General features: G+C 41.0%; 4 protein-coding genes across 7 annotated transcripts; 2 read left to right on the top strand and 2 right to left on the bottom strand.

Annotated features, from left to right (window-relative positions):
• The first annotated feature begins 1,998 nt into the window (after positions 1-1,998).
• badb (BCL2 associated agonist of cell death b) lies at positions 1,999-6,701 on the top strand. The gene is made up of 4 exons (XM_083993320.1): positions 1,999-2,175; positions 2,912-3,063; positions 3,506-3,720; positions 4,101-6,701. The coding sequence occupies exons 2-4, from the start codon at positions 2,919-2,921 to the stop codon at positions 4,236-4,238; spliced, it is 498 nt and encodes a 165-aa protein (XP_083849446.1). The 5' UTR covers positions 1,999-2,175; positions 2,912-2,918; the 3' UTR covers positions 4,239-6,701.
• Positions 6,702-7,026: 325 nt separating this feature from the next.
• LOC311002091 (glyoxal reductase-like) lies at positions 7,027-10,110 on the bottom strand. 3 transcript variants are annotated; one of them, XM_083993315.1, is made up of 6 exons: positions 9,955-10,110; positions 8,973-9,267; positions 8,529-8,674; positions 8,180-8,319; positions 7,887-8,045; positions 7,027-7,801 (listed from the first exon to the last, which is right to left on the bottom strand). In XM_083993315.1, exons 2-6 carry the CDS (start codon positions 9,221-9,223, stop codon positions 7,619-7,621), a joined length of 879 nt encoding a protein of 292 aa, XP_083849441.1. In that variant the 5' UTR covers positions 9,224-9,267; positions 9,955-10,110; the 3' UTR covers positions 7,027-7,618. The 3 variants fall into 3 exon arrangements, with proteins under 3 accessions (XP_083849441.1, XP_083849439.1, XP_083849440.1); XM_083993313.1 differs by having other exon boundaries at positions 8,973-9,228; positions 9,955-10,104; XM_083993314.1 differs by having other exon boundaries at positions 8,973-9,242; positions 9,955-10,096.
• Positions 10,111-12,538: 2,428 nt separating this feature from the next.
• On the bottom strand, positions 12,539-15,028 carry LOC311002092 (glyoxal reductase). 2 transcript variants are annotated; one of them, XM_083993316.1, is made up of 6 exons: positions 14,875-15,028; positions 13,973-14,228; positions 13,559-13,704; positions 13,197-13,336; positions 12,902-13,060; positions 12,539-12,817 (listed from the first exon to the last, which is right to left on the bottom strand). In XM_083993316.1, exons 2-6 carry the CDS (start codon positions 14,221-14,223, stop codon positions 12,638-12,640), a joined length of 876 nt encoding a protein of 291 aa, XP_083849442.1. In that variant the 5' UTR covers positions 14,224-14,228; positions 14,875-15,028; the 3' UTR covers positions 12,539-12,637. The 2 variants fall into 2 exon arrangements, with proteins under 2 accessions (XP_083849442.1, XP_083849443.1); XM_083993317.1 differs by having other exon boundaries at positions 13,973-14,267; positions 14,875-15,005.
• A 500-nt stretch (positions 15,029-15,528) lies between these two features.
• Positions 15,529-21,338, top strand: majin (membrane anchored junction protein; the record flags this gene model as incomplete). The annotated part of the gene is made up of 6 exons (XM_083993321.1): positions 15,529-15,653; positions 16,443-16,476; positions 16,645-16,720; positions 16,946-17,050; positions 18,071-18,198; positions 21,326-21,338. The coding sequence occupies 5 exons, from the start codon at positions 15,529-15,531 to the stop codon at positions 18,115-18,117; spliced, it is 387 nt and encodes a 128-aa protein (XP_083849447.1). The 3' UTR covers positions 18,118-18,198; positions 21,326-21,338.
• Between the last annotated feature and the right edge of the window lie 3,948 nt (positions 21,339-25,286).

The raw sequence follows: 25,286 nt of genomic DNA, 5'->3' as shown, positions 1-25,286 counted from the left end.
GGGGCAGGGAGGCAGGGCGAGGTTGGTACAGGGAGATATAAATGGATGTTAATTGTATGGCTCCTTCAGATTACACAAATATACGCCCAGTCCATGTAAGTGTGTGACAATGATTCTGCTTGTACATGAAACTGTGTGAGCGCAGGTCCTCTCACTCAGACACACTCCACCTCCTCCGGACGGTATTTTTATGGCTCTCAAATGCTACAGGGTTGGTGGATGGATGGCTTTTCTCTGTCTCACACACACACACAGGCACACACACATACACTACATACAGATTAAAATGGATAATAATTGAATTGGTTCTCAAACTGGACCCAAATCCCACCAAAAGGAGAACTCCAATGTATTATTTCTATAATCTTTCCCAAAAATAGAGTTCAAAAGAAGCGAGACTCGACAGTCATCTTCAAGAGCTGCTCCATTCATACATCAGTGTATGGAAAGCTTAGTGAGCAGACTCTGCTTTATGTTTGTCAGTGCTTCCAAATTCATATTATTTCTTTTTTGGATACACTGAAATTAAAAGAAGCCGCATAACATAACAACGGTTCAAATACATCACAGTTTCTAATACAGTGAGTGACACTTAGAAGTACTTTGCAACATCGATTCATGTTGTTTCTTATCAAGAGGCTCTTAATGCATGAGAGGGGAACGAGAAGAACGAGAGGGGGAGAGGAGAAAATGGAGCCAGGGCTGGATATAAATGTTAGATAATTACATGGCTGAGTCTCCTTCAGTGAGAAGTGCAAGAAAGTAGAGAAGAACAACAACCAGCAGTGGATAGAGAGGCATACACAACATCAGTAGAGTACTGTCCTACTAGAAAGATTTTGGTTATATAATAAAAGGACATGGGTGTGTTTATCAGTACTCTTTCTGCAGTATCAGCTTTTAAGGAATTAAATGTAGGTATGGAAAACCAATCCTGAGATTATGAAACATTTATTACATGTTGTAAAGGATGTTATTACAGCAGTCAAAAGAAGACTTTAGGTCCCCCCCTTCAGCACAGCTTAAGTCACAGCAGCTCAGTTTGTTGTCCTGCCTCCCCTCCTGCTGCTCATGCAAGGTATGACAACCAATAACATCTTGGGATTTTCTGTCCTCTGCTTTCTGTAGTTCCTCCTCCGTGTTGAAAACATACAATAATTTGACTGTACCATATACCATATTTAGTGACGCACAGTGTAATCTGTGTGTGTTTACACTTGTAGGACTATGTCTTGTGTCACACCCTTTTCTTATCAAAGCCTCACCATCTGCCAAAGGCAAATCTCACAGATCTGCTGTGCAACACAGAGTCTGCCTGCCTTTCCTGTCTGTTTACTTTTGATTAACCTTTGGCTTTTATAGCTGACTGAAATTTCTTTCTGGAAAGAGAAAAGAGTCCTTAGGAAGAATTACACTCAGCAGGCAATAAGGACCCAAGCATGTAGGCTACTGTATGTCTGAGTCAGCGTAGCACAGAAGCACAAGCTCAAGAGAGTATTCCCATTTTCTTTAGCCCCCCCCCCCCTTTTTTCAATTTTTTTTTTAAAGGACATAAAAGTGGCAGCTTCTTTCAACTTTACCATAACATATAATCACTTTATGCATTATAATGCAGTTAAGACCAAGCAAAGTTTCAATTAGCTCCTAGTTGAACAGGGACACCATTGCAATTGTGTCATGTTAACGAATTAGAATAATAAATTGACATTTTTTTTTTAAAATCAGGAAAGGGATAGATAGATAGATAGATAGATAGATAGATAGATAGATAGATAGATAGATAGATAGATAGATAGATAGATAGATAGATAGATAGACTTTATTAATTCAAATCAAATGTCCAGACCTTATTACTAACTTGGGAATTATCTGAGCCGACAGAAATGACAGCATAGCATACTGTAAATTGCCTAATTCCTGCTGCGCCTCTACACCGCACACGGCGGTAAGCCGGTGAGACAAACAAACCCCCAGCCCAGTCCTAGCTCGCAACAGTGACGTCAACGCGCAGCGGCGATACAGTGACGCGCGGCGATTGGGTGAGCGAGCGCGGAGCTAAAGTGTATGTACAGTAAAAAACGACAAGACACCGACAACAATAACAACAGCTGCGGCCGCATGAGGCTCACTAAAGACACACTCGCACTTTTCGGGCTGACACTCTAAGGATTTCGGGTAAGGAAACACATTTGTGCTGTTTTTCCTCTCGCAGCCTGTTAGCCGAAGCTTCACCGCAGCAGCTGCCGCCCTGTCGGAAGTTTCTTTTGTCCTCTTCAGTCAACAACAACACAACAAGCGAGTCAGTTGTGTTGGCCGGAGAACAAGGTGTGCTTGCTGCTTTAGTGTCTGTGTAACAACAAGTCGATAACGATATCAAGTAGGAGTCTTAATTGTCCAAACAAGCCAGCTATCTCGCGGGTTGGTGCACTGGAAATACCTTTGGACCGGCTAATATCAAGGAGAGCATAATGAAATAGATAGCCTGCTGGGTGTGTTAGAAAGGGGCAGCATCAGCGATACAGAGAATGATGCCATTTTATGATTGTGGGATAACTGGCCTGTGTGTTGTAGGCATGGATAATACATCCATACAACCATGGTTGTTGGACAGTAAATCAGTAGCACTGCTGTTACAGCCAGTGTTTACCATAGCTACTGTATGGTAGGTCTTGTCATAGAGACGTATAGGAAGTTATGGTGTTTTCATCACATGTACAATATGTTTTCTACTTCTACCAGACAGGTCAATGTCCCTATTGATGCTGACTGTGCTGTTAACAACTCTGACATTTATTAAGACTGACGTGTGTAGCCTACAGCACGTGCATATAAGCATGGGCATCTCCTAGTGTGCAGCACACACTACTTTGATGGTTTTACTGAACCCCAGTTTCAAACCTTACTTTTGCAGGTGTCACATGGCTGCAATGTTCAGCATTTCAGACAGTGAGTCTGAGCCATCGGAGGAGGTAGACGAAGGAGAAATGAGCCAATCATCGACCGAGAGAGAGCAAGACGTCACTCCGCGCCACACCCTCACCTTGCCTGAACTCCGAATGGCAGGTAGGAACCAAAGACTGTGGTAGGAACCCTGAGGCACTCCAGGCGCCCACTGCTCTGCTGCAACACGTCGATCTCTGCTTGTTAGTGGGAGCATTCAGGTTGATTAAAAATTGGGGCCATGTTTGTTTTTCTGCTCTACTTTCATTTATGCAAAACTGCTGTTGGTGTGGAGCTTAGTCTTGCACAAAATGAAAACACTTGTATTCAATCAAAGCAGCAGACATACCCCACTTCCTTCAACTTTTCTGTTTGACTTTCCCTTTTTGTCTGTTAGGAAAAAGATAAACATGGCTGTTCTCATGTATGTTTTACTGCAACATACTTTGAATGCTTAATTCCAGTGATACATAATGTTAATTGATGACTAGAGACATCTCTGTTGGCCTTGTTCCTGATGCTTTATAATGATTTCAACCCAACCCACCTTACTTTTCCGACATAGGTCGAACCAGGCTGAACTCAGAGTCCCACACTTCCACCATGTCCAGAGACGAGGAGTTCCAGGGCAGGGGGGAAGATGATGCTGGCACGCCCACCGAAGGAGCTCCATTCCGGGGACGGTCCAAGTCAGCTCCACCTGCCCTGTGGGCGGCCAAGAAATACGGCCAGAAGCTCAGAAGAATGAGCGACGAATTTGACAGCCTGCTAGACAAAGGGGTAAGAATGAGGGGTCATGGGGGATAAAAGAAGGGTTTAAAAAACAGGACTGCCTATGATCATCATTTCATATCAGCTGTATTTACTTGCAAACACTTACATAGAAAAATAAGAGGACCAGACTATCATTGTTTTATTTTGTCAGGCAGTAAATCAGTAGACTGGCCTAGCACTCGGCCCGTCAGACAGAGATATCTTAAGTTTTTAGGGCAGTCACATTGTTTTAGTTCAATCTTAAACAGACACCACAGTTTTTCTAGATACAGTGTCGGTGGTAAAGGAAGTTCACTGTCCCAGAATGACCTAATCCAATAGAGGAAGCAAGAACGTAAACTTACCTTTTCCTAATTTAACTGATTGCTCAATTTTTTTTCCTGCAGGAGATGAGGAAGGTGAAGAGCGCTGGGACAGCCAGACAGATGCACCACTCTAAAAGCTGGTGGAGCTACCTCTTCAGTCACCAGGAGACGGAAGGAGAAAACAACCACCTTGAAAACCACACTCACCGCAACGAGTGATCGCCGAGAGAGAGGGAATAAGGGCGACAGAAGAGTCTATGGGAGCGAGAAGAGAGAAAGTGGGAAGCCAAGAGAACAACTGTGACAAGAACAATGAGACCTGCTCTGAGTAGGAAGGTTGGTTTGATCAAGCAGAGAAAAACCAAACAAAGAGGTGTGGCTAGCACTGGATCTAATCCTCTAGTCATGCCATTTTTACACACCATTGTTAACTACATTTATATACGTTTTTTTTTTTTTTTTGTATTTGTTTTGGTTGTTATGGAAACACTGTAGGGCACTGTGAAATGGTGAGAGTTTGGGCCATCTGTATCCTATTTAAAAAAGGATAAAAGGATGGGCCAAGAGAGGAGAAGATGATCTGAGAACACAATGGAAAGGTATATTAATAAGGAGATTTGAAAGATGACCACCCAGTTAACAGATGCTTACCACTTACCAGTTGTCTCTCACATCAACACTATGCAATATACTGTGGATGGAGAGATAAATGTACTGGAAACAATACTTTTGAGGCCCCGTTGAATGCTGTTAGAACTTCCTTCCTAATTTTCTTGAGGAAATCACAGATGTCAGTGTGTTGGTAACGCTTACTCTGCTTCAAACGTTTCTGCTTGGACGGCACGAGCTCATGGACATCACTGTATTGTGTGCCAAAATAATCTTCAAGCAACAGAGGAGGGATAGTGTATATTTAAAAAAAAAAAGGAGGGATTATTTTAAAGAATTCAATTGGGGCCTTTAGCCAGCTTCCTGTTGTACTACCTACAGGCCAGTACCATTGAAACCACTGTACGACTATCATTAACTGCTTTATATTTCAAACTTATCAAAAGAACAATCTCGTACAAGGACAATCTCTGACGATGCAGAAATAATATCTTTTGTACAACTTCAGGGTTAGATTATATCTGAAGAAAATTACATTAAACTTACATATAAAAAAAGCACAAATCAATATGAATTTATCTTTTTAAAGTCTCGGTTGAGCGAAAAAGCAAAACAGGCTTTGTAATTTTTATGTGTAAATATTTTGTTAATATTTTATCAAATGGCATTGAATGGGGTTATTATAAGCAACATGGTTTAGCCAGAATTAAATTTTACGAGTTCCTATTTTACATGGTTACCATGCTATTTAAAAAGTGGCCAACCTAGCAATAGGCAGTGTACAATCCATGGCTGTTGTGATAAATGTTATGTGGATATTTAAAGATGTGGGGATGGGGATGGAGTAACTGCTATACAAGGAGCCAACAAAATAGCCTTTGGTCCCATTCACTCAGCACCCGGTGCATGCAGAGGGTGAACTCAAAGAGTCCGGTCCCGTTTAAACGTGGGCGGAAAGTCACTCAGACCGTTATTTGCAGACTGTTTGAGAAAATCAGTTTCATGGCCTGTTGTTTAAATGTGTTTTAACCTGCACTGAGGTGGGAATTAATGGGACCTCAGCCTATCAAGCCGTAGGTCAAGGAGTGCTGATCTAATGCTAGATCTGCTATTTATGTTATACTCAGTCTTTTGAAGATTGCCTGGTATAGACCACTCGCGAACATGACCTTTACGGAAGTTACTTTTATTTATTTGAAATCGTTAAATCTGCACTTCTACTCAGCTTGGTGAATATGATTGGGCTATTTGTGACTTGTTTATCCATATGTGATTATTGAAATTTGTAATAGGTTTGTTCTACTTGTGTCTTATTCTCTTCCTCTCGGTTGAGTTGTGAAGTGCTCGGGTCGCAGGTCGAGGGCTGCGCTTGTATTGTCTGTAAACTAAACTTTATTACATCTTTTCTATAGCTTTTGCTAAACTTGGTTAAGGACAATTTCTAATCAGAGAATTCCAGACAATCTGAATGGCGCCCTTTTCTAAGTCTACCACGCGTTTTGTAATATGTGATAACTGATGAAAATATTTTGGCAACCCTTTAAAACAAGTTAGTATCTGGTATAAAGCTCCGAACTTAATTAATACAGTTAGACTATACTGTTAAATTTAAAGAGTGACTCCACTGTTTTATGATATCAGACATCGACGGGGAAATCAGGAATGAGTGTTAGGTAAATATGCTGCCATTACAAATAGTGCTTTACATGTTAATAGGTCACTCCTAAGAAATCGACCCATACTTTTGACACATGTAGTAGAGTTGAGTCAGCTGGCAGTGCACGGTGTTGTGAGCCTGGGGTCAGATATGAATGCTTTACTCTCTCTTGAAAATAACAATCAGCTGGAATTAAAGAGTATAATGTTGTTATGAACTGCCTTGAACATGCTGTAACCTGTGATGTGGCACCACATAGCCAGCCTTGTGTTTTTACCCAATTACCGCCTTAAACTTCACAGCTCGCTGTCACAGATTACGCTCAAGAAAGCACAATAATGCAGAGGTGTGCGTGCTGTCACAAGTGTTCAAAAAAAAAGAAAGGAAAAAAAAGACAGATTTTGGCTTGACATTCAGGAGAAGTCATGTGAGCACTGGTGGTTTTGATTTTTAAGCATTTGTGACAGTGAACACACCCTAGAGGACAAACTTGCCTGGGCACCTGGAGTTTTGCAACCATCCGTAGTATTACTTGAATCTGGAGATGTGTGTGGAGAAAATTGAATTTTAATATTTCCTTCTTTTTTTCTTTTTTTTTGGTTAAAATTCTTTTTCATTTTTTTAAGGACTTTTGTAAATGTATTTTCTCTACAGCTGTCGAACTTCTGGTATATGCTGTCCTGAATAAATAATTTTAAGAGTGGTTTTAAAGTGGATCTCCTGTGTAATTCTTTTGAAAAAAAAAACCTCTCAAAAAGTTTAGTTGTTCATTGCTAAATTGTGGTACTTTATAAACAATTCAAAATAGATATACAATTAGGGATGTCACAATTCATTGATCGTAAATATTCCTAAATACCGTCACTTTCCAAAAAAGATTATGTCAGAAGCGTATCAGCAGATGTGCGCCAAAGTAACATTGATTTGTCAGGAATCTAAATGCTAGAGTGTCATTTGTAATAAAAAAAAAAGATTAAAATTAACTTAAACATTTGGTATAGATGACAATTAATGACTGGAATGTTTCAAACACTTCCCCTGGAGGATTAATAATTGGTCGTATTTTAAAAGATACTTAAAATATTTTGTGTAAATAATTAGTAATATAATTATATTTTGACTATTAATAGTGTTGTGAAATTAACTAATGTATAATAATCATGATAATCGTTACACCGTGATTATTTCTCAGACAATAATCGTACCAAGAAAATCTATAATCATGACATCCCTATACACAATACTTTGTATTGTGAAACAGCATTAGGCAACAGAGTCAAGAATGAGTCTTAAAATGATGGCACAAAAACATTAGTGAACTGTTAGTGATCTATCAAGCCACTTCTGAGGGATCGTAGGGATCCCATCTTTGTCCACAGTCTAAGGCTGACAGTCTGTCCATGTCAGTGTCACTCAGTGTGAAGTCAAAGAGCCTGGCGTTCTGCTGCATTCTGTCTGGATTTGAGGATTTGGGGATCACTGGGACGCCCTGCTGCACCGCCCAGCGCAACAGGACCTGAGGGGGAACAGAAAACTTCAATGTTTTTCATGACTTCGGTCATGGCTGATGCAGAAAGACTGTGTATAATGTATGTATTTACCTGTGCAGGTGTGCGCTCACAGTTCTTTGCCACTTGCATAACCACGGGATCAGTAACCAGCTCTCCTTTCCCCAAAGAGGAGTAGGCTTGGAAACACACTCCATACTCCTTACACACACTCCTCAGCTCTGTCTGGCATAGCCGTGGGTGAAACTCTACCTGGAGAACAAACACACACATTGTATGCATTGGCATTTTCAAAAACAAAGAGCACAAAACTCTGTTGGTTTTTTTTGCATTTGTATCCAACCTTATATATCACATTGAACTTGCGACATCCTTCTCTCTTGTACCTGTAGCACTGCAGGAGGGATTTTGCAGCTCTGTATCAGTTCTCTCATGTGTGCCGGTGTGTAGTTGGACACTCCTATGGCCCTCAGCTTCCCCTGAGCATGCAGCCTCTCCAGAGTGGCCCAACTCTGAGCCCGGTTGCCTGGAATCAAATATTAACTACAATGTCATCATCGCTGTTACACAATCACATTGTAGAAGGGGAATTTGAGAAGGCAGCTTGAATCTTCTCTTAACTAGTGGAGCGTGCATTTGTAGAACACCCAATACACCTGGCCGAAGCATTTTTTCTGTTGTTTACAATAAATGTGTATATATTCAATATACACACAGAAAACTTGATTTATATACCCGGATTGTGTTCATCAGCCCCAACCAGGCCCTCTGTGCCAGGCCAGTGGATCAGATAGAGGTCAATGTAATCCAAGTCCAGCTGTGACAGACTGTGGAGGGCTCCTTCCATGGCTTTCTCACCCTGGTCCTTTGGATCCAGTTTGCTGCATTGCAAAAGGACAGAAAGTGTGATTGTTGAGGGGAAGAATCTGCGCACTGTGCCGCTAAGAATCAAATATGAGCTGCACCTCCATATAGTCTCATGTGATGTGGGCATGACACCCAAGCCCATAAAGGCATGCACTGTTCATTTAACTCAGCTACACCAGTCAGACAAAGAAAACATTTTAGGAATTGCAAAACAAGATATTTAGTGTCACATCTCATAACAAATAATAATACAAATGATAATTATCATATTCTTTTAAGCTTTTTTGGAAGGCACATAAGCAAATACATCACCTGGTTATGAATACATCCTCTCGTGTCAAGCCATGTTTGGGCAGGAGCTCCCTCAGGGCTCGGCCCAAGTCGGCTTCATTCTGGTAACCGGCTGCACTGTCAAAGGCACGGTAACCAGCAGCCAAGGAGGCGTCCACAGCCTGGTAGACATTCTCAGTACCAACCACCTCATAGGTCCCCAGGCCCAGGATGGGCATATGAACCCCCGTATTCAAGAGTACAGAAGATTCAGGGGAAGATGAGGAGGCCATCTTGTCTGAAAAGAACCAACTTTGTGTTTTAAGTTTATTCAAAACTGTTAAAAGGAAAAAGAGAGTTGAGTGAATCAGAATAAGAAAACTTGAGAGACTGCATTTTGAGAGATAAATGGAGATTTCTGCAGGTTTTCTATTACACGTTCTCCTAAAAGGGTAATTGGAGAGCAAATGTTAGCAAATGAGTAGGCTGCTTTGGTGCTGCAATGTGCAGTTAATAATTAATACTGAAACGTTGGTGCAAACATATGCAAAGTTAACACGCTGGGCTGACAATCTTATGGGATGTTGAACGCCTTAACTTCCATTTGGAGAACGTTAGCCTAGTTGTCTGGATGATGCACAAACATTGTTACATTTATGCATTTTTAGAACATTATAGGCTAATGTCAGAATGAAGCTTTGGGTGCAGCAAGCCCTTCTTCTCTGGAGGAGGGTCTGGCGAGCGAGACTAGGTGCAACAGACACTGCAGTTTTACATTAGAATGTGATAACGTGATGAGTACAGAGTAGATAGTATTAGAACGCTGGTGTTGTGCAAAACCAGAGAACCTGACATCCCCATAAACGCTGTTAGAGTGACGCAGTTACAACTCTGTCTGGAACGTGACGATAGTTTCGTAACGACGTTCCATAACAGACCGGTGCTGAAATGTAACACTATTAGAAACAAACTACAAACGTGGTGTTTTGGAAGATTTACACGTCACTAAACAACCCACACTCACCTTTTAGGTCAAAGCTGAATTCCTTTCAAGGGGCACATAAATGTAAATGTGATGTTAACTGTGAGTCGGTTACTTAAATTTGTACTTTGGCCGACTTCAGCCACTGCACATGGCTGTACTGTCAGAGCATGACTGTTTACAACTGCTAGTTCCTCATAGACTCAGCTGAGAGTCATGTGACCGTTTGGGCGGTTTTTTGCCGTCACCATAGCGACACCTCCTCTGCCGCCGCTGATTGGGAGAAGATCTGGCTAATCAAAGCAGCCCGAGTGAACATAAGGCGGGAACTCGCTCCGTCCTGCCAATCTCGAGGCGAATAGGAGTTTGATTGACACGGCGTTAACTGTTTACTCACTGCTGGAAGGTTAAGTTAGCCTACTGGACGAGAGCACGTCGATTCTGCGCTCGCCATTTTCTGTAGGTATTACGGTAATGTTAACAGCGAGCGAGTGTTAGAGAGACTTCACTTAATACTCGTTATCGCAGGAGTAAAGGTCCACGTTAAATAACCTGAATTGTTTTTGATGCTAGCTAGCTAAAGTATCTGTATTTCTCATTGAAAAGTCGACGTGTAGGCCGAACATGCTATATTCTTACCTGAAACCAAGCAAGCCACCACTGCATCAAATAATGTTTATTTTCTTATTTCCAAGAACACTCTTCAGCCATGACACTACAAGCCTTCTCATTTCGCTTCCCCGAGGCTGGTGGGATGATCTATAAATTCTCTATCAGAGGGGGAAGCAGTTTCAGGCAGGACCACACATCTCCCTATTGGTACTTCAAATGTATTCTTCACTTTCTCAGTGTTGTCCCATTAAGAACAGACATTACAATATGAGAGCAAGGTTCTACCACTGACAAATTAAAGATGTTAATTTCATGGTGTGATAATCTTTCTTTATCACATTACCCAAAATGAAATCATTTAGGTGATCCTTACTCTTCACCAGTGACCAATTCCCAGAGGATTTAAAGGAAAAACCTACTCACTCACTGGTTCCTTCCATTTCCTCCTTCCCTGTTAACCTAAGAGCAGCACAAACTGTTTTAAAGCAGTCTCAGTCTCAAAAGCAGCTGGGGTTATAGCTCAAGCATTGATCTTCTCTCTCTCCTTTAAAACTGGATTCTTTGAATGCGATTGCCTAAAATGGCTGCTATTAAATCTTCTGATGTGTGTTACCTAACTTTGTCTTGATATTTTGTTTTGTTTCATCTGCAAAAAGAGGATTTTAGACCCCACAGGATGTGTCTGCCTTTATTCGGGGATAACGTCCTAGAATAAAAGCCCTGACTGATCCTTGGATTCCTTCAAGGCATCTTTCCTTGTGACTGAAGAAGGCTCTTCATCAAACTATATCTAATGTTTTTGACACTCACAGCAACATCCCTACATTATCTACTTAGTTTGATATTTGCACTCAACGATCAGAGACTTGCAGAGTTGCAGATACACTGCAGCAGCAAAAGGCAGTCTGTGATGGATACAGTGCCTCATACTGGTATCAGTTTTACAGTTTTTGCTGGGACTGCTACTACATTAATATAATGTCTTAAAAAGTGTCAGACTGCACAACTGTTGGACTTGAATTGGTAAGAAAAAACATACATTTTCATTTGTCATTAGAAAAAAGACAAAACAAAAAAGTTGTTACCAAGCTCAAAAATCAAACTTCAATGTGTCTTGATATTTGTTACACATACTGTGTAGTTTTTGTTGCAACACAGTCTGTGGTGTACTTCACAAGTCACAGCTTTATGGATCTTCTTTTGAACGTATTGAGGCACAAACTGCAAAGTACAACATGCCTTATAATATAATATATACAGTGTAATATATTACAGCCACACATTAGGACTCTAGAAATGATCACAGTGTGTGTTTTCAGGAGAGAGACAGAGTGCAGCTCTCCTTGGAGACCCGGTCAAAGCGCTGTAAGACAGATTCACCACTAGAGGAGGCTATAATCAAGAAGTTGATCAAAACTTGGAGGCTGAAGGCAAAGTTTCAACAGTGAGGTGAGTTCTCTCTTCATATTGGGTAATTCTTGAAATTATTCTGAGAATGATTAGTTAAATATATTAGGTAAGTAAGTAAATAATGTTAATTTGTATCAAGTTTCACAGATTTAAAAAATCACCTTAGTGTCTTACATTATAATAGATACCAAATTTCAGGATAAAGAAATAGGACAACAAAAAAAATCAATATAATACATAAAATAAATACAAATGTTTTCAATCGCTGATGTCACAGACTAATATGCTAATATCTGCACTAGGAACTTACTGAATTTGGAGATTTGCAACCATCCTTAATATTACCATACTTGAATCTGGAGATGTGTGTGGAGATAATTGACTTTTAATATTTACTTTTTGGGGGGGCGGGGGTTAAAATTATTTTTCATTTTTTAAGGACTTTTGTAAATGTATTTTCTCTACAGCTGTCGAATTTCTGGTATATGCTGTCCTGAATAAATAATTTTAATCCTCCTTTGGAAAGTTTCAAGTTATAGGTGATAATTGCTAAATTGCAGTACTTAATAAACAATTCAAAATAGAAGAGCCATAACACAAAAGCCATAATAATACTTTGTATTGTGAAACAGCATTAGGCAACAGAGTCAAGAATGAGTCTTAAAATGATGGCACAAAAACATTAGTGAACTATTGTGATCTATCAAACCACTTCTGAGGGATCCCAGCAGTATCTTTGTCCACAGTCTAAGGCTGACAGTCTGTCCATGTCAGTGTCACTCAGTGTGAAGTCAAAGAGCCTGGCGTTCCCTTGTATTCTGTCTGGGTTTGAGGACTTGGGGAGCACTGGGACGCCCTGCTGCACCGCCCAGCGCAACAGGACCTGAGGGGGAACAGAAAACTTCAGTGTTTTCCATGACTGATGCAGAAAGATTATGCGTAATGTAGTGTGTATGTATTTACGTACCTGTGCAGGTGTGCGCTCACAGTTCTTTGCCACTTGCATAACCACGGGATCAGTAACCAGCTCTCCTTTCCCCAAAGAGGAGTAGGCTTGGAAACACACTCCATACTCCTTACACACACTCCTCAGCTCTGTCTGGCATAGCCGTGGGTGAAACTCTACCTGGAGAACAAACACACACATTGTATGCATTGGCATTTTCCAAAACAAAGAGCACAAAACTCTTCTTTTTTTTTTTTTGCATTTGTATCCAACCTCATATATCACATTGAACTTGCGACATCCTTCTCTCTTGTACCTGTAGCACTGCAGGAGGGATTTTGCAGCTCTGTATCAGTTCTCTCATGTGTGCCGGTGTGTAGTTGGACACTCCTATGGCCCTCAGCTTCCCCTGAGCATGCAGCCTCTCCAGAGTGGCCCAACTCTGAGCCCGGTTGCCTGGAATCAAATATTAACTACAATGTCATCATCGCTGTTACACAATCACATTGTAGAAGGGGAATTTGAGAAGGCAGCTTGAATCTTCTCTTAACTAGTGGAGCGTGCATTTGTAGAACACCCAATACACCTGGCCAAAGCATTTTTTCTGTTGTTTATAATAAATGTGTATATATTCAATACATACAGTATATATACACACAGAAAACTTGATTTATATACCCGGATTGTGTTCATCAGCCACAACCAGGCCCTGTGTGCCAGGCCAGTGGATCAGATAGAGGTCAATGTAATCCAAGTCCAGCTGTGACAGGCTGTGGAGGGCTCCTTCCATGGCTTTCTCACCCTGGTCCTTCGGACCCAGTTTGCTGCATTGCAAAAGGACAGACAGTGTGATTGTTGAGGGGAAGAATCTGCGCACTGAGCTGCACCTCCATATGGTCTCATGTGATGTGGGCATGACACCCAAGCCCATAAAGGCATGCACTGTTCATTTTACTCAGCTACACCAGTCAGACAAAGAAAACATTTTAGGTATTGCAAAACAAGATAATTAATGTCACATCTCATAACAAATAACCATTATCATATTAATTTTTGAGCTTTTTTTGGAAGGCACATAAGCAAATACATCACCTGGTTATGAATACATCCTCTCGTGTCAAGCCATGTTTGGGCAGGAGCTCCCTCAGGGCTCGGCCCAAGTCGGCTTCATTCTTGTAAACGGCTGCACTGTCAAAGGCACGGTAACCAGCAGCCAAGGAGGCGTCCACAGCCTGGTAGACATTCTCACAACCAACCAACTTGTAGGTCCCCAGACCCAGGATGGGCATATGAACCCCAGTATTCAAGAGTACAGTAGATTCAGGGGAAGATGAGGAGGCCATCTTGTCTGAAAAGCACCAATTTTCTGTTTTAAGTCTATTCAAAACTGTTAAAAGGAAAAAGAAAATTGAGTGAATCAGAAAAAGAAAACTTTATTTAAATCTAGAGAGACACTGCATTTAGAGTGATAAATGGAAGATTTCTGCAGGTTTTCTATTACACTCCTCCTAAGGGTCATTAGAGAGCAGATGTTAGCAAATGAGTAGGCTGCTTTGGTGCTGCAATGTGCAGTATCAATTAATACTGAATAATCTTATGGGATGTTGAACGCCTTATCTTCCAGATTTGGAGAACGTTAGTTGTCTGGATGAAGCACAAACATCGTTACATTTATGCATTTTTAGAACATTATGTCACAATGAAGCTTTGGGTGCAGACATTACAGTTTAAGAACATTAGAATGTGGTAACGTGATGAGTAGCCTACAGACACTACAGTATTAGAACGCTGGGACGTCACAGTGTTGTGCAAAACCAGAGAACCTGACATCAAGTGAACAAGTGATGCAGTTTTACAACTCTGGAACGTGACGATAGTTTCGTAACGACGTTCCATAACAGACCCGGTGCTGAAACGTCACACTAGTAGAAACAAACATGTTACAAACGTGGTGTTTTGGAAGATTTACACGTCACTAAACAACCCACACTCACCTTTTAGGTCAAAGCTGAATTCTTTTTATGGGGCACATAAATGTAAAAATATAAATGTGATGTGAGTCGTTTAAATTTAAATGTAAAACTTTAGCCGACTTCAGCCGCTGTACTATCAGAGAGCATGACTGTTTACAACTGCTAGTTCCTCATAGACTCAGCTGAGAGTCATGTGACCGTTTGGGCGGTTTTTTGCCGTCACCATAGCGACACCTCCTCTGCCGCCGCTGATTGGGAGAAGATCTGGCTAATCAAAGCAGCCCGAGTGAACATAAGGCGGGAACTCGCTCCGTCCTGCCAATCTCGAGGCGAATAGGAGTTTGATTGACACGACGTTAACTGTTTACTCACTGCTGGAGGGTGAACTACTGGACAGCACATCGATTTTGCGCTCGCCATTTCATTTTCTGTAGGTATTACGGTAATTTTAACAGCGAGAGAGATACTCGTTATCACAGGAGTAAAGGTCCACGTCAAATTAAACCTTAGTTGTTTTTAATGGTAGCTAGCTAAAGTATCTATATTTCTCATTGAAAAGTCGACGTGTAGGCATACCATGCTAACATGTTATATTCTTACCTGAAACCAAGCAAGCCACCACTGCATCAAATAACACATGTTTATTTTCTTATTTCCAAGAACAAATCTTCAGCCATGACACTACAGACCTTCTCATTTCGCTTCCCCGAGGCTCGACTCTTCGAGGCTGGTGGGATGATCTATAAATTCTCTATCAGAGGGGGAAGCAGTTTCAGGCAGGACCACACATCTCCCTATTGGTACTTCAAATGTATTCTTCACTTTCTCAATGTTGTCCCATTCAGAACAGACGTTATAATATGAGAGCAATGTTCTACCACTGATAAATTAAAGTTAATTTGTGGCATGGTGTGATTATCTTTCCTTATCACATTTTATAAATGAAATCATTTAGATGGTCCTTCTCCTCACCAGTGACCAATTCCCAGAGGATTTAAAGGAAAAACCTGCTCACTCACTGGTTCTTTCCATTTCCTCCTTCCCTGTTAACCTAAGAGCAGCACAAACTGTTTTAAAGCAGTCTCAGTCTCAAAAGCAGCTGGGGTTATAGCTCAAGCATTGATCTTCTCTCTCCTTTAAAACTGGATTATTTGAATGCGATTGCCTAAAATGGCTGCTATTAAATCTTCTGATGTGTGTTACCTAACTTTGTCTTGATATTTTGTTTCATCTGCAAAAAAAAGGATTTTAGACCCCACAGGATGTGTCTGCCTTTATTTGGGGATAACGTCCTAGAATAAGAGCCCTGACTGATCCTTGGATTCGTTTAAGCCATCTTTCCCTGTGACTGAAGAAGACTCTTCATCAAACTATATCTAATGTTTTTGACACTCACAGCAACATCCCTACATTATCTACTTACAGTTTGATATTTGCACTCAACAATCAGAGACTTGCCGAGTTGCAGATGTACTGTGGCAGCAAAAGGCAGTGTGTGATGGATACAGTGCCTCATACTGTTATCAGTTTTACAGTTTTTGCTGGGACTGCTACTACATTAATATAATGTCTTTAATATTTGTCATCAGGGGAGATGAGGTGATTAGGAATCAGGAAATGGAGGTAATTACTAATACTGATCATCTACTTAGTCAGCATGCACATTTACTATGTCATTTTTATTAAGTATACTATCAAAGGCTCACAGTAAATTAATTCATCCTGACTTGTAATTGTTTATATTGCTCATTCTGTCACTAATAGTCTCAATTTCTTTTTGTCTGCTTTCAGGACATCATACGAACTATTCTTGGGAACCTGGACAATCTCCAGCCCTTCTCCAGTGACCACTTCATCGTCTACCCATGTATCCCTTACTGTAAACTCACCATAAGTTGTTTTTTCCCCTGCCCTGGTCAGCTTTGTACCTACACTATTCGGCTGTCCCCTTATCTCTATCTCTCTCCACCACACAGTGATACAGTGATGCATAAGAATGTAGCGTAGCCTAGTGGTGATCAGCTAGTTAAACACCATGTAAATAGTCATTTTTTATGTAAGTTGAGTGTATTTTATTAACTGTAGTTAACAGATAAGAAGCGGTGGGAGGGGTTGCCTAAGGTGATGCGCAGTCATAAAGAGAAAACCCTGACGGCCTATCCCTTTGTCCTGATTGTCTACCTGGAGAAACCGAGTGGTGAGGAAAAACACACTGTGGATTCAGCTGCTACGATGACACACACTATTCAACAAAATACACGTAGTACTTGAGTATTAGATTTTACCAGTACAAAGACACACATGCCATACCCACTTGTTATTGCACCGATTGTCCTTGTCAACAAACAGAAATGTGGGATAAGAGACACACTGAAATAGAGAGAGTACAGACTGAACCTTCAAATCTGTGAACACTGACAAAGCTGTACAGCACATCAGAGCTCTATAGGTGCTCTACTGTCAGCCTGACAGCTCCCCTACTGTGAGAGACAGAAAGAGACACACAACGCACAGCTATGGTGATGTCTTACATGTACTATATGTTACATCTTGTTTCAGGTAAACAAGCAGAGAAGGAGCTGAGTCTAGTGAGTTTTTTTGTTCTGTTACTCACATTAAAAAGTGTCAGACTGTTGCAACTGTTGGACTTGAATTGCCCACAGTGATACTGAATGATAAGAAAAAAAACATACATACTTATTTGTCATTAAAAAAAAGTCAAAACAAAAAAGTTGTTACTAAGCTCAAAAATCAAAGTTTATTGTGTCTTGATACCTGTTACACATACTGTGTAGTTTTTGTTGCATCACAGTCTGTGGTGTACTTCATAAGGCACAGCTTTATGAATCTTCTTTTGAATGTATATTATTTGCATTGTTCATTCATGTATGTGCTTTTCCTTTTTTTTCCCTATATTCACTATATAATCACTAACTTTTTTCATTTTATCATTTAATTATCCCTTATTTTCTTGTCTTTACTTGTAACAAATTTGGTTTTTGAATATGTTCTTCATGGGTGAGGTTTTCATATAAGCCCTTTTGGGTTTCATACCTCCCCTTCGCACATCCCAATCATAATGATTGTTCATACTAATTTAAATGATATGTTTGTGCAAAAAAAAAAGTACAATATGCCTTATAATATATTTACAGTGTAATATTTTCCAGCCACACACTAGGACTCTAGAAATGATCACAGTGTGTGTTTTCAGAAGAGAGACAGAGTGCAGCTCTCCTTGGAGCCCCGGTCAAAGCGCTATAAGACAGAGTCACCACTAGAGGAGGCTATAATCAAGAAGTTGATCAAGGACTCGGAGGCTGAAGGCAAAGTTACAATAGTGGGGTGAGTTCTCTCTTCATATTGTGTTTGCAAGTGTGTATGTCTTCAAATTCGTCTGAGAGTTATGAGTTAAATGTATAAGGTAAGTAAGTAAATAATGTTAATTTGTATAATAAGTTTCACAGATTAAAAAATCACCTTAGTGTCTTACATTATAATAGATACCAAATTTCAAGATGAGGAAATAGGACAATAAAAAAGAATATAATATGTAAAAGCAATAAAAATGTTTTCAATAGCTGATGTCACAGACTAATATGCTAATATCTGCACTAGGGTTGGGTGATATGACAATATATACAACTGAATTTGTCAGGCCTCAGAGAGTTTATTCATGTAGGGTGGTAGTTGTCTCTCTGGGTGTGTGAGACCATCATAGACACCAGTGCACTGCTTTATGATTTTTGCGGGATTTTTCAAAAACTGATTTGAGACAGTTTTGTCAACGACCATATTGATTTTCCTAAAAAAAAACAAAAAAAAAAACATTAGTGCTTAACTGATAGATCTTAAGTGATAGAATTTCCTATTTTTCTCTGTGTTGCCTACATTTCTGTTCTCTAGTACAGTGTTCAGGTCAACAGAGAGTTTGCTAATTGAGGTCCACAGACAGGCCATGCAATTAGAGCAGGACACATGAGGCCATCTCTCTCAAACATAAACAGTGTCTTTGTATCATCGTAGCTGTAATGATGAGACTGTGAGCGGTAGGTTTCTGACAGCAGGCAGTGCTGTCTTCACCACGGATGATACAGTGTCTAATGTGCTGTGTATTGACTCAAGTAGGCCGCTGTCATGGCTTATTTTCTTATTCTTCTTTGTGTGAACAGCAGGTTTTGTTGTAAGGGTGTTGATGTGCCACTTCAGATGATGTGAGAAAGTAAAGGGAGCTTATTCACACTGGGATCATGCACGATCACACACACACACGCCTGTATACACATTTAGGAGAAATGAAAATAAGTGTTCTTGTCCATAAAATCACTAAGACATCCATTCTGACAACCAATCTGATTCATACATACACACACGCTCCAGTGAATCTTGCAGTTATGAAACAGACAAGAGGAAAGCGGGCGCCACCTCAATCACTCTGACAGATCAGTAGGGCGAAAATTATTATTTAAAATGCACACACACACACTCACAGCTCTACACACGGACACACTAAGTCTTGTCTTCCACTCAGCTCCTATTTAACTTGTGTAAACAGAAGTGTCTCCGTTATTTAAAGCTAAAAAAAAAAAAAAAAAGGCACACTCAAATTCACAAAGTGTGTAAACATCCTGAAAAAAGCAGGGCCTGGAGCAGGAAATCAGGTTTGGTTGAGCAATTCTCCTCTGATTACCTTCCCCACATTGACCATTACTGTAACGTGTCCTTACAAAGGTGCTGCAGATTAACACACAGTGGTTTGAGTTCACAAACGAGTACGGTGCACGTACTGTACAATGACTAACACAATGACAGTGCATGTTCTCAATATGTGAAGCATAAAGTCAAACACACACTGTCAGCACGATGAGATCCCCCTATTCTCAGAGGCTTCCCACGTACTGCTTCATCACTGATGGGTGTGTGTGTGTGTGTGTGTCTACATGATGCCCTGGAGAGACAGATGGTTTGTTTTTGTGTTAAACGTGCTGGAAAAATGGGAGCCAAATAGAATGAGTTACAAAGAACAAGTGTGGACGGAGGACAGACAAAAAGAGACAGCTGTTTGTTCTTCTGCACTCTCTGTGTTCTGCCTGCTGTCTTCTCACAGTCACTGAGTGAGCACTTACTGTAGTAAAATGTAAAGGTGATACATTATTTCTTATCAAGACAGGAGCAGGGGCAGGGGTTGATCATTCCTCTCTCCAGAAGAGAGACATTAGTCCTCTCTGCTAAAGTCAAAAAATGTCTCCACTGTTACATTTTGGTCTGCAGCCTTGTCACGGCCCTGTACTGTGGAGTACTGGAGCTCTGAGGGCTGGGGCCTGTTGCTGGATTTGACCTGCAGCTCAGACATGTGAATGTGTTTTGGTCAGTTTCAGTTAAAGGGATAGTTCAACATTTTGGCTAATTTGCCTATTCCCATAATCCCTATAGCCATAGGGGTAGGTTCATTACCTTTAATTATTGGTGCATGTTGTTTTGAGATCAGCGGGGCAGAGACACGAGCTGCTCAGCAAACGGAACGGTGCGGTGGAGGTGAACGGTACAGTGTCCCTCATCAAACTCATCAAATATACAATCCAACAACTCCAAAACGCTCTCATGGACAAACTGTGACCTGGACATTCACCACGCTATGAGATAATCATGTATAATTATGTAACATTATGACACATGAAGCCAATACTGGGAACTACTTTCTTGAGGAAACGGGAGTAGCTGCACTTAACGTGCGTTTTTGAAATCACTCCGCCCAGCAGCCATGTTTGTAATGTAGTTCCGGCTAAACATTTGCCTCGAAAACAACTCTGTCTCGTAACGTTACATTATTATTTCATAGCATGGTGAACGTGCAGGCCACAACTTGTCTTGTTGTGGAGTTGGATTGTGTATTTGATGAGTTTGATGAGGGACAAGGGACCTGTACCATTCACCTCAATTGTGTTTGCTGAGCGTCTCTGCCCCACTGATCTCAAAACAACATACACCGATAATTAAAGGTAATGAACCTACTCTTGGTGCTCTGCTAAAAAAAAACAAAAATGTCCAAATTTATGTTCAGTTTAGTCATGTTTTAAATGCAGTCAAAGGCGTTGTGACAACTCCCCACTACTCAGCAGTTTCCTCCCCCTCTGAAGCTGCTTATTGTATTCAACTCAGTTTGATGATGTTAAATTAAAGCAGCTGGTGCAGCAAATTTCTCAGCACTATCAGATTGTACAGATTTTTGACAACATCAGTCTCTGGCTGCTGTGTTAGCCTGAATGCACCTCTGATGAATGGTTTAGGACAGTGTCGGCTAAATTATTGTATAGATTCAGATTAGATTTATACACAAAGTCTAAGGGCAGAAACTCTAAATGTGGAGCATTATCATCAAATTTTTTTTAAACGGTGGCAACTGTTAGTAAACCTCATGTTCAACAAAAAATAATTGTTCCATTAACGTAACATGGTAGTGTCCATTTTTCAGGCTGCACGTGGACTGCCCACATGCACAGGGAGAGGTCAAAGACCCAGGACACAAGGTGATACTTTTCATTCATCCATTCACTTCATCCTCTTACTCATAACATTTAACTGGTTAACTGCTCTGCACACACACACACTTGTAGCATCTCTGCCTTTATTGCAGCCCCAGGCTATCATTAGCGCAGACAGGTAGGATAACAAGTGTGATTAAGGTTAATAATAGCATTACATCAGACAAAGAGTGTGAGTGTGTGTGTATGTTTGTGATTGTGTGTGTGTTTGAGAGAGAGTGTGTGTTGTTGCCGATGTGCTTCAGTAAAGTCTCCGAGCTTCCCTCCACGCCGCTCTCCTCTCTCCGTGGCTCTTCATCTCATCTCATCCTTTTTTCACGCTTGTCCACTCTGACATTTCTTTCCACCTTCTCTGGCTTTTTTCCCCCCACGTTTGTTTCAAGTGGAAAAAATGATTTAAACTAATTGTGTCAGCCCATTGAGTTTTTCTTTTCTTTTCTACACTGAGAAGGATTTTTTTAGTATGTCATTCTTGCACAAACAAGTTGAAAGGAAAAATGAATAAAAAATTTTGTAAATTAGGCCAATTTTGCTAGGTAGCTAAATCTGAGTTGGATAAAAACTCTTCTTTGGCTAATTCATTTGCTAAAACAGTCTTATATGTACTTATGCATTCGATTTTGACAACCCCAAAGCTAAGGAAAGTTGATGATTCCTGATGTATACAGAAATGAGCAACATTGTTCTGGTGATGCATGCTGCTATTGCAGGACAGCTTAAGAAATATCTAAAGCAGGTAATGTTATTTAGATATTTATTATCAATTGGAAACTCATAACAAATTACTACTGTTACTTTACAAAGGTTAGATTCTTGTTTTGTAAAGTGTTACTTTTTGAATAGGATGTAAGGCTTTGAGGGCGAGAACAAATTGATGCGCTTACCTTCTTTTACCTCTCTTGAACAGACAGTGCATCCTGGGACATCACAGGAGGAGGAGGTGGAGGAAGAGGAGGAGGAGGAGGAGGAGGAGGAGGAGGAGGAGGAGGAGGAGGAGGATGTGGACCCGAAGAGGCCGGCTGGGATTCTTGGTCGACTGGCCAGGTCAGTGTGACTTCACCATGGGCCACTGAGCAGACACACTGGTCTTAGTCTTAGTGTCCAGCTTTAGAGCAGCCACACCACCAGTATGAGAAACAAGCAGATCAGTAGATCTCTAAAAACACAGGTGAGACTCAGAACTGCTCCTCGGCTGATTTGATTGACATTTACACCCAAAGGAGAAAACAAGAGCGCCGCAGATCTGCAAGAAAAAAAAAAGGTTGCCAAAGATTATAATGGATTGGGGAAATCCAGCTAACATGTGCACAGAAATTACAATGTTCCTGTCAAACGTCTGTTCAGACAAGCTGAGGCACCAGACGTCCTCAGGCTGCATAGAGGACTGACAATAGTAGCTCCGTGTTGGAGTTCGATGTCAAACAAACTTACAAATGTATTCTTTTTATGGTAACAATGATGCACAGTAGCATATTTATGGAATAAGACCAAGAAGCAGGGAGCTGCAGTAATCATCATGTGCAGCGTGTTGACTAGAACAGACTTGTAAAGTGTCTCTGTCTCTCTCTCTCTTCGCAGACGCTTCCCCTTCTCCTGGCTCTTCGGGGACTCCTGAGCTGAGGAGTATGGACTCCCATGTGAATGCAGGCACAACCTTTTGTTTCCTTTCTTATCAGCCTTTTTGAGAATTAGCTTTGAGCAAATAAATGATAAATAACCAGACAGTGACAGAAAACCCTGTAGTTTTATCAGATGTTCATAGTTTCAATGGTTGAATTAATTCCCATGATCTTCACTGATGATTCTTTACTTTTATTGCATCTTATCCATCTCTGCACGTATTATATTTTTCTGTTTGCACACGGTATCAGTGTGTGTTTTGGTTCAGTGATGGAATAATGATGTAAATGTGAATCAGAGGAATTGATGGCGACGTGACGTCTCTGCTCAGTAAGGAGACTGTCGGAGTTCACAAGAACACATTCCCAGGCTTTAGGCTGGTAATTGGTGGAGACAATGGCAACTCTTTCCTAATGTTTCCACTCATTTGTGTGGGTTGTGTGTGTATGTGTGTGTGCGTGTGTGTGCTCGTACTCATAAATGAACACCTTGAGCTTCAGTGGCTATCACCTTGTGGAAACTCCACTTTCCTACTGTCACTCTAAATTAGTTAAGTGTTGTGTGTGTTTTTGTGTGCGTGTGTGTGTCCCAACTCTCATGCCCTGTCACATTTTAAACAATTTAAAGGGATAGTTCAACATTTTGGCAAATTGGCCCATTACCATAATCGCTATAGTCATAGCAGTAGGTTCGTTACCTTTAATTGTCGGTGCAAGCTGTTTTTAGAACGGGGGAGCAGAGCTGTGAGCTGCTCAGAGCTACGCTATGGAGGCTCATGGGATTTCTTGGTTTCCCTCATCAAACTCATCAAATACGCAATCCAACAACTCCACAACGCTCTGGTGGACAAGTTGTGACCTGCACATTCACCACGCTGTGAGATAATAACAGAACGTTACCAGACAGAGTTGTTTTCGAGGTAAATACAGAGACTGCTTGATGAAAAACTGTCCCTGAAGGCAACGCGCATCAGCAGTTTTGCATTAATTTACCTCTTAAACAACTCTGTCTCGTAACGTTCCGTTATTATCTCATAGTGTGATGAATGTGCAGGTCACAACTTGTCCACCAGAGCGTTTTGGAGTTGTTGGATTGTGTGTTTGATGAGGGAAACCAAGAAATTAGCCTCCGTAGCGTAGCTCTGAGCAGCTCACAGCTCTGCTCTGCCGTTCTAAAAATAGCTTGCACTGACAATTAAAAGTAACGAACCTACTGCTATGACTACAGCGACTATGGCAATGGGCCAATTTGCCCAAATGTTGAACTATCCCTTTAGATTCACTCTAACACATTTTTACACACGACATCTGGAACCTGCCACAAATTCGCAAACAAAACATATGTAAAACATGACAAAAATAATATGGTTGATTTACTTAAAGACAAAGATGTACATATGTGTATGTGTACGTGTGTGCCTGCATGCACGTGTCCATGCTTTCATGTGTGTGTTTATGTATGGGGGGTAAATGGGTCGAACTGGGCTCAAACATCATCGTAGAAACAGGAAAACTTTGCCTAATCCTCTCCTTACATTGTCATAGAGCCCAAAATAACACACACATCGTTTATCTTACACTCACATCTACTTACACATTTTGACCACACTCACAATATCCTGTCAGCCATAATGATACACACACATACACACGTAGCATTTAAAATAACAGACACACACGGTTGTGCCATCCCTAATTTCAGCTGAAACACACACATACACACATAGGCTACATCATTCACTGCAACACAATGAGACACATACTTTATATACTTTCATTGACACACACACACGCGCGCGCGCACACACACACACAGGGATTAGAATAACAGGGCAGAAGTGGAAGCGGACACATTAATGATATTATAGTTATTCAAGACGCCACAGTTTCCACGGCAGCCGAGAGCGACGGGGCCACTGAGCGATACAAACATCAGTCACCCCGCTGAGTCACACTGGAGTAATGTGAGAGTGTGTGTGTGTGTGTGAGTCTCCAGTTTAACAAAGTTCATTCATGTCTCTCTCTCTCTTGATGAGGTGTTGTGGTCCATTCAGATGTATAGTCTCTCCACCCCCCCCCCCCCCCCACCCCCTCTCTCCGGTTGGCATGGCATCAGAGGAAACACACACTGCAGCCGTCCATGCAACTTACAGTCAACACACTAATAGTTGTGTGTGTTTGTGTGTGTGTAGGTGGGGGGTTTAGGTGATGATGTCACACATTCCGTTTTCCATTGACATAACTGGACTGGGAATGTTTGGGGTAGAGGGGC

The sequence above is a fragment of the Trachurus trachurus genome (assembly GCF_905171665.1).
Source record: "Trachurus trachurus genome assembly, chromosome: 18".
NCBI classification, from domain to species: domain Eukaryota; kingdom Metazoa; phylum Chordata; class Actinopteri; order Carangiformes; family Carangidae; genus Trachurus; species Trachurus trachurus.
The sequence above is the reverse complement of the archived record's forward strand: the minus strand, read 5'-3'. Positions and strand labels throughout refer to the sequence as shown.

Coding starts and splice junctions, on each gene's coding strand:
- badb (XM_083993320.1), top strand. CDS start 2,919: ATGGCTGCAATGTTCAGCATTTCAGACAGTGAGTCTGAGCCATCGGAG. Junction 3,064..3,505: donor GCCTGAACTCCGAATGGCAG/GTAGGAACCAAA, acceptor TTTCCGACATAG/GTCGAACCAGGCTGAACTCA. Junction 3,721..4,100: donor ACAGCCTGCTAGACAAAGGG/GTAAGAATGAGG, acceptor TTTTTCCTGCAG/GAGATGAGGAAGGTGAAGAG.
- LOC311002091 (XM_083993315.1), bottom strand. CDS start 9,223: ATGGCCTCCTCATCTTCCCCTGAATCTTCTGTACTCTTGAATACGGGG. Junction 8,320..8,528: donor GGCTGATGAACACAATCCGG/GTATATAAATCA, acceptor ATTTGATTCCAG/GCAACCGGGCTCAGAGTTGG. Junction 8,046..8,179: donor TCCCTCCTGCAGTGCTACAG/GTACAAGAGAGA, acceptor TTTGTTCTCCAG/GTAGAGTTTCACCCACGGCT.
- LOC311002092 (XM_083993316.1), bottom strand. CDS start 14,223: ATGGCCTCCTCATCTTCCCCTGAATCTACTGTACTCTTGAATACTGGG. Junction 13,705..13,972: donor GAGGATGTATTCATAACCAG/GTGATGTATTTG, acceptor TTTGCAATGCAG/CAAACTGGGTCCGAAGGACC. Junction 12,818..12,901: donor GTGAGCGCACACCTGCACAG/GTACGTAAATAC, acceptor GTTCCCCCTCAG/GTCCTGTTGCGCTGGGCGGT.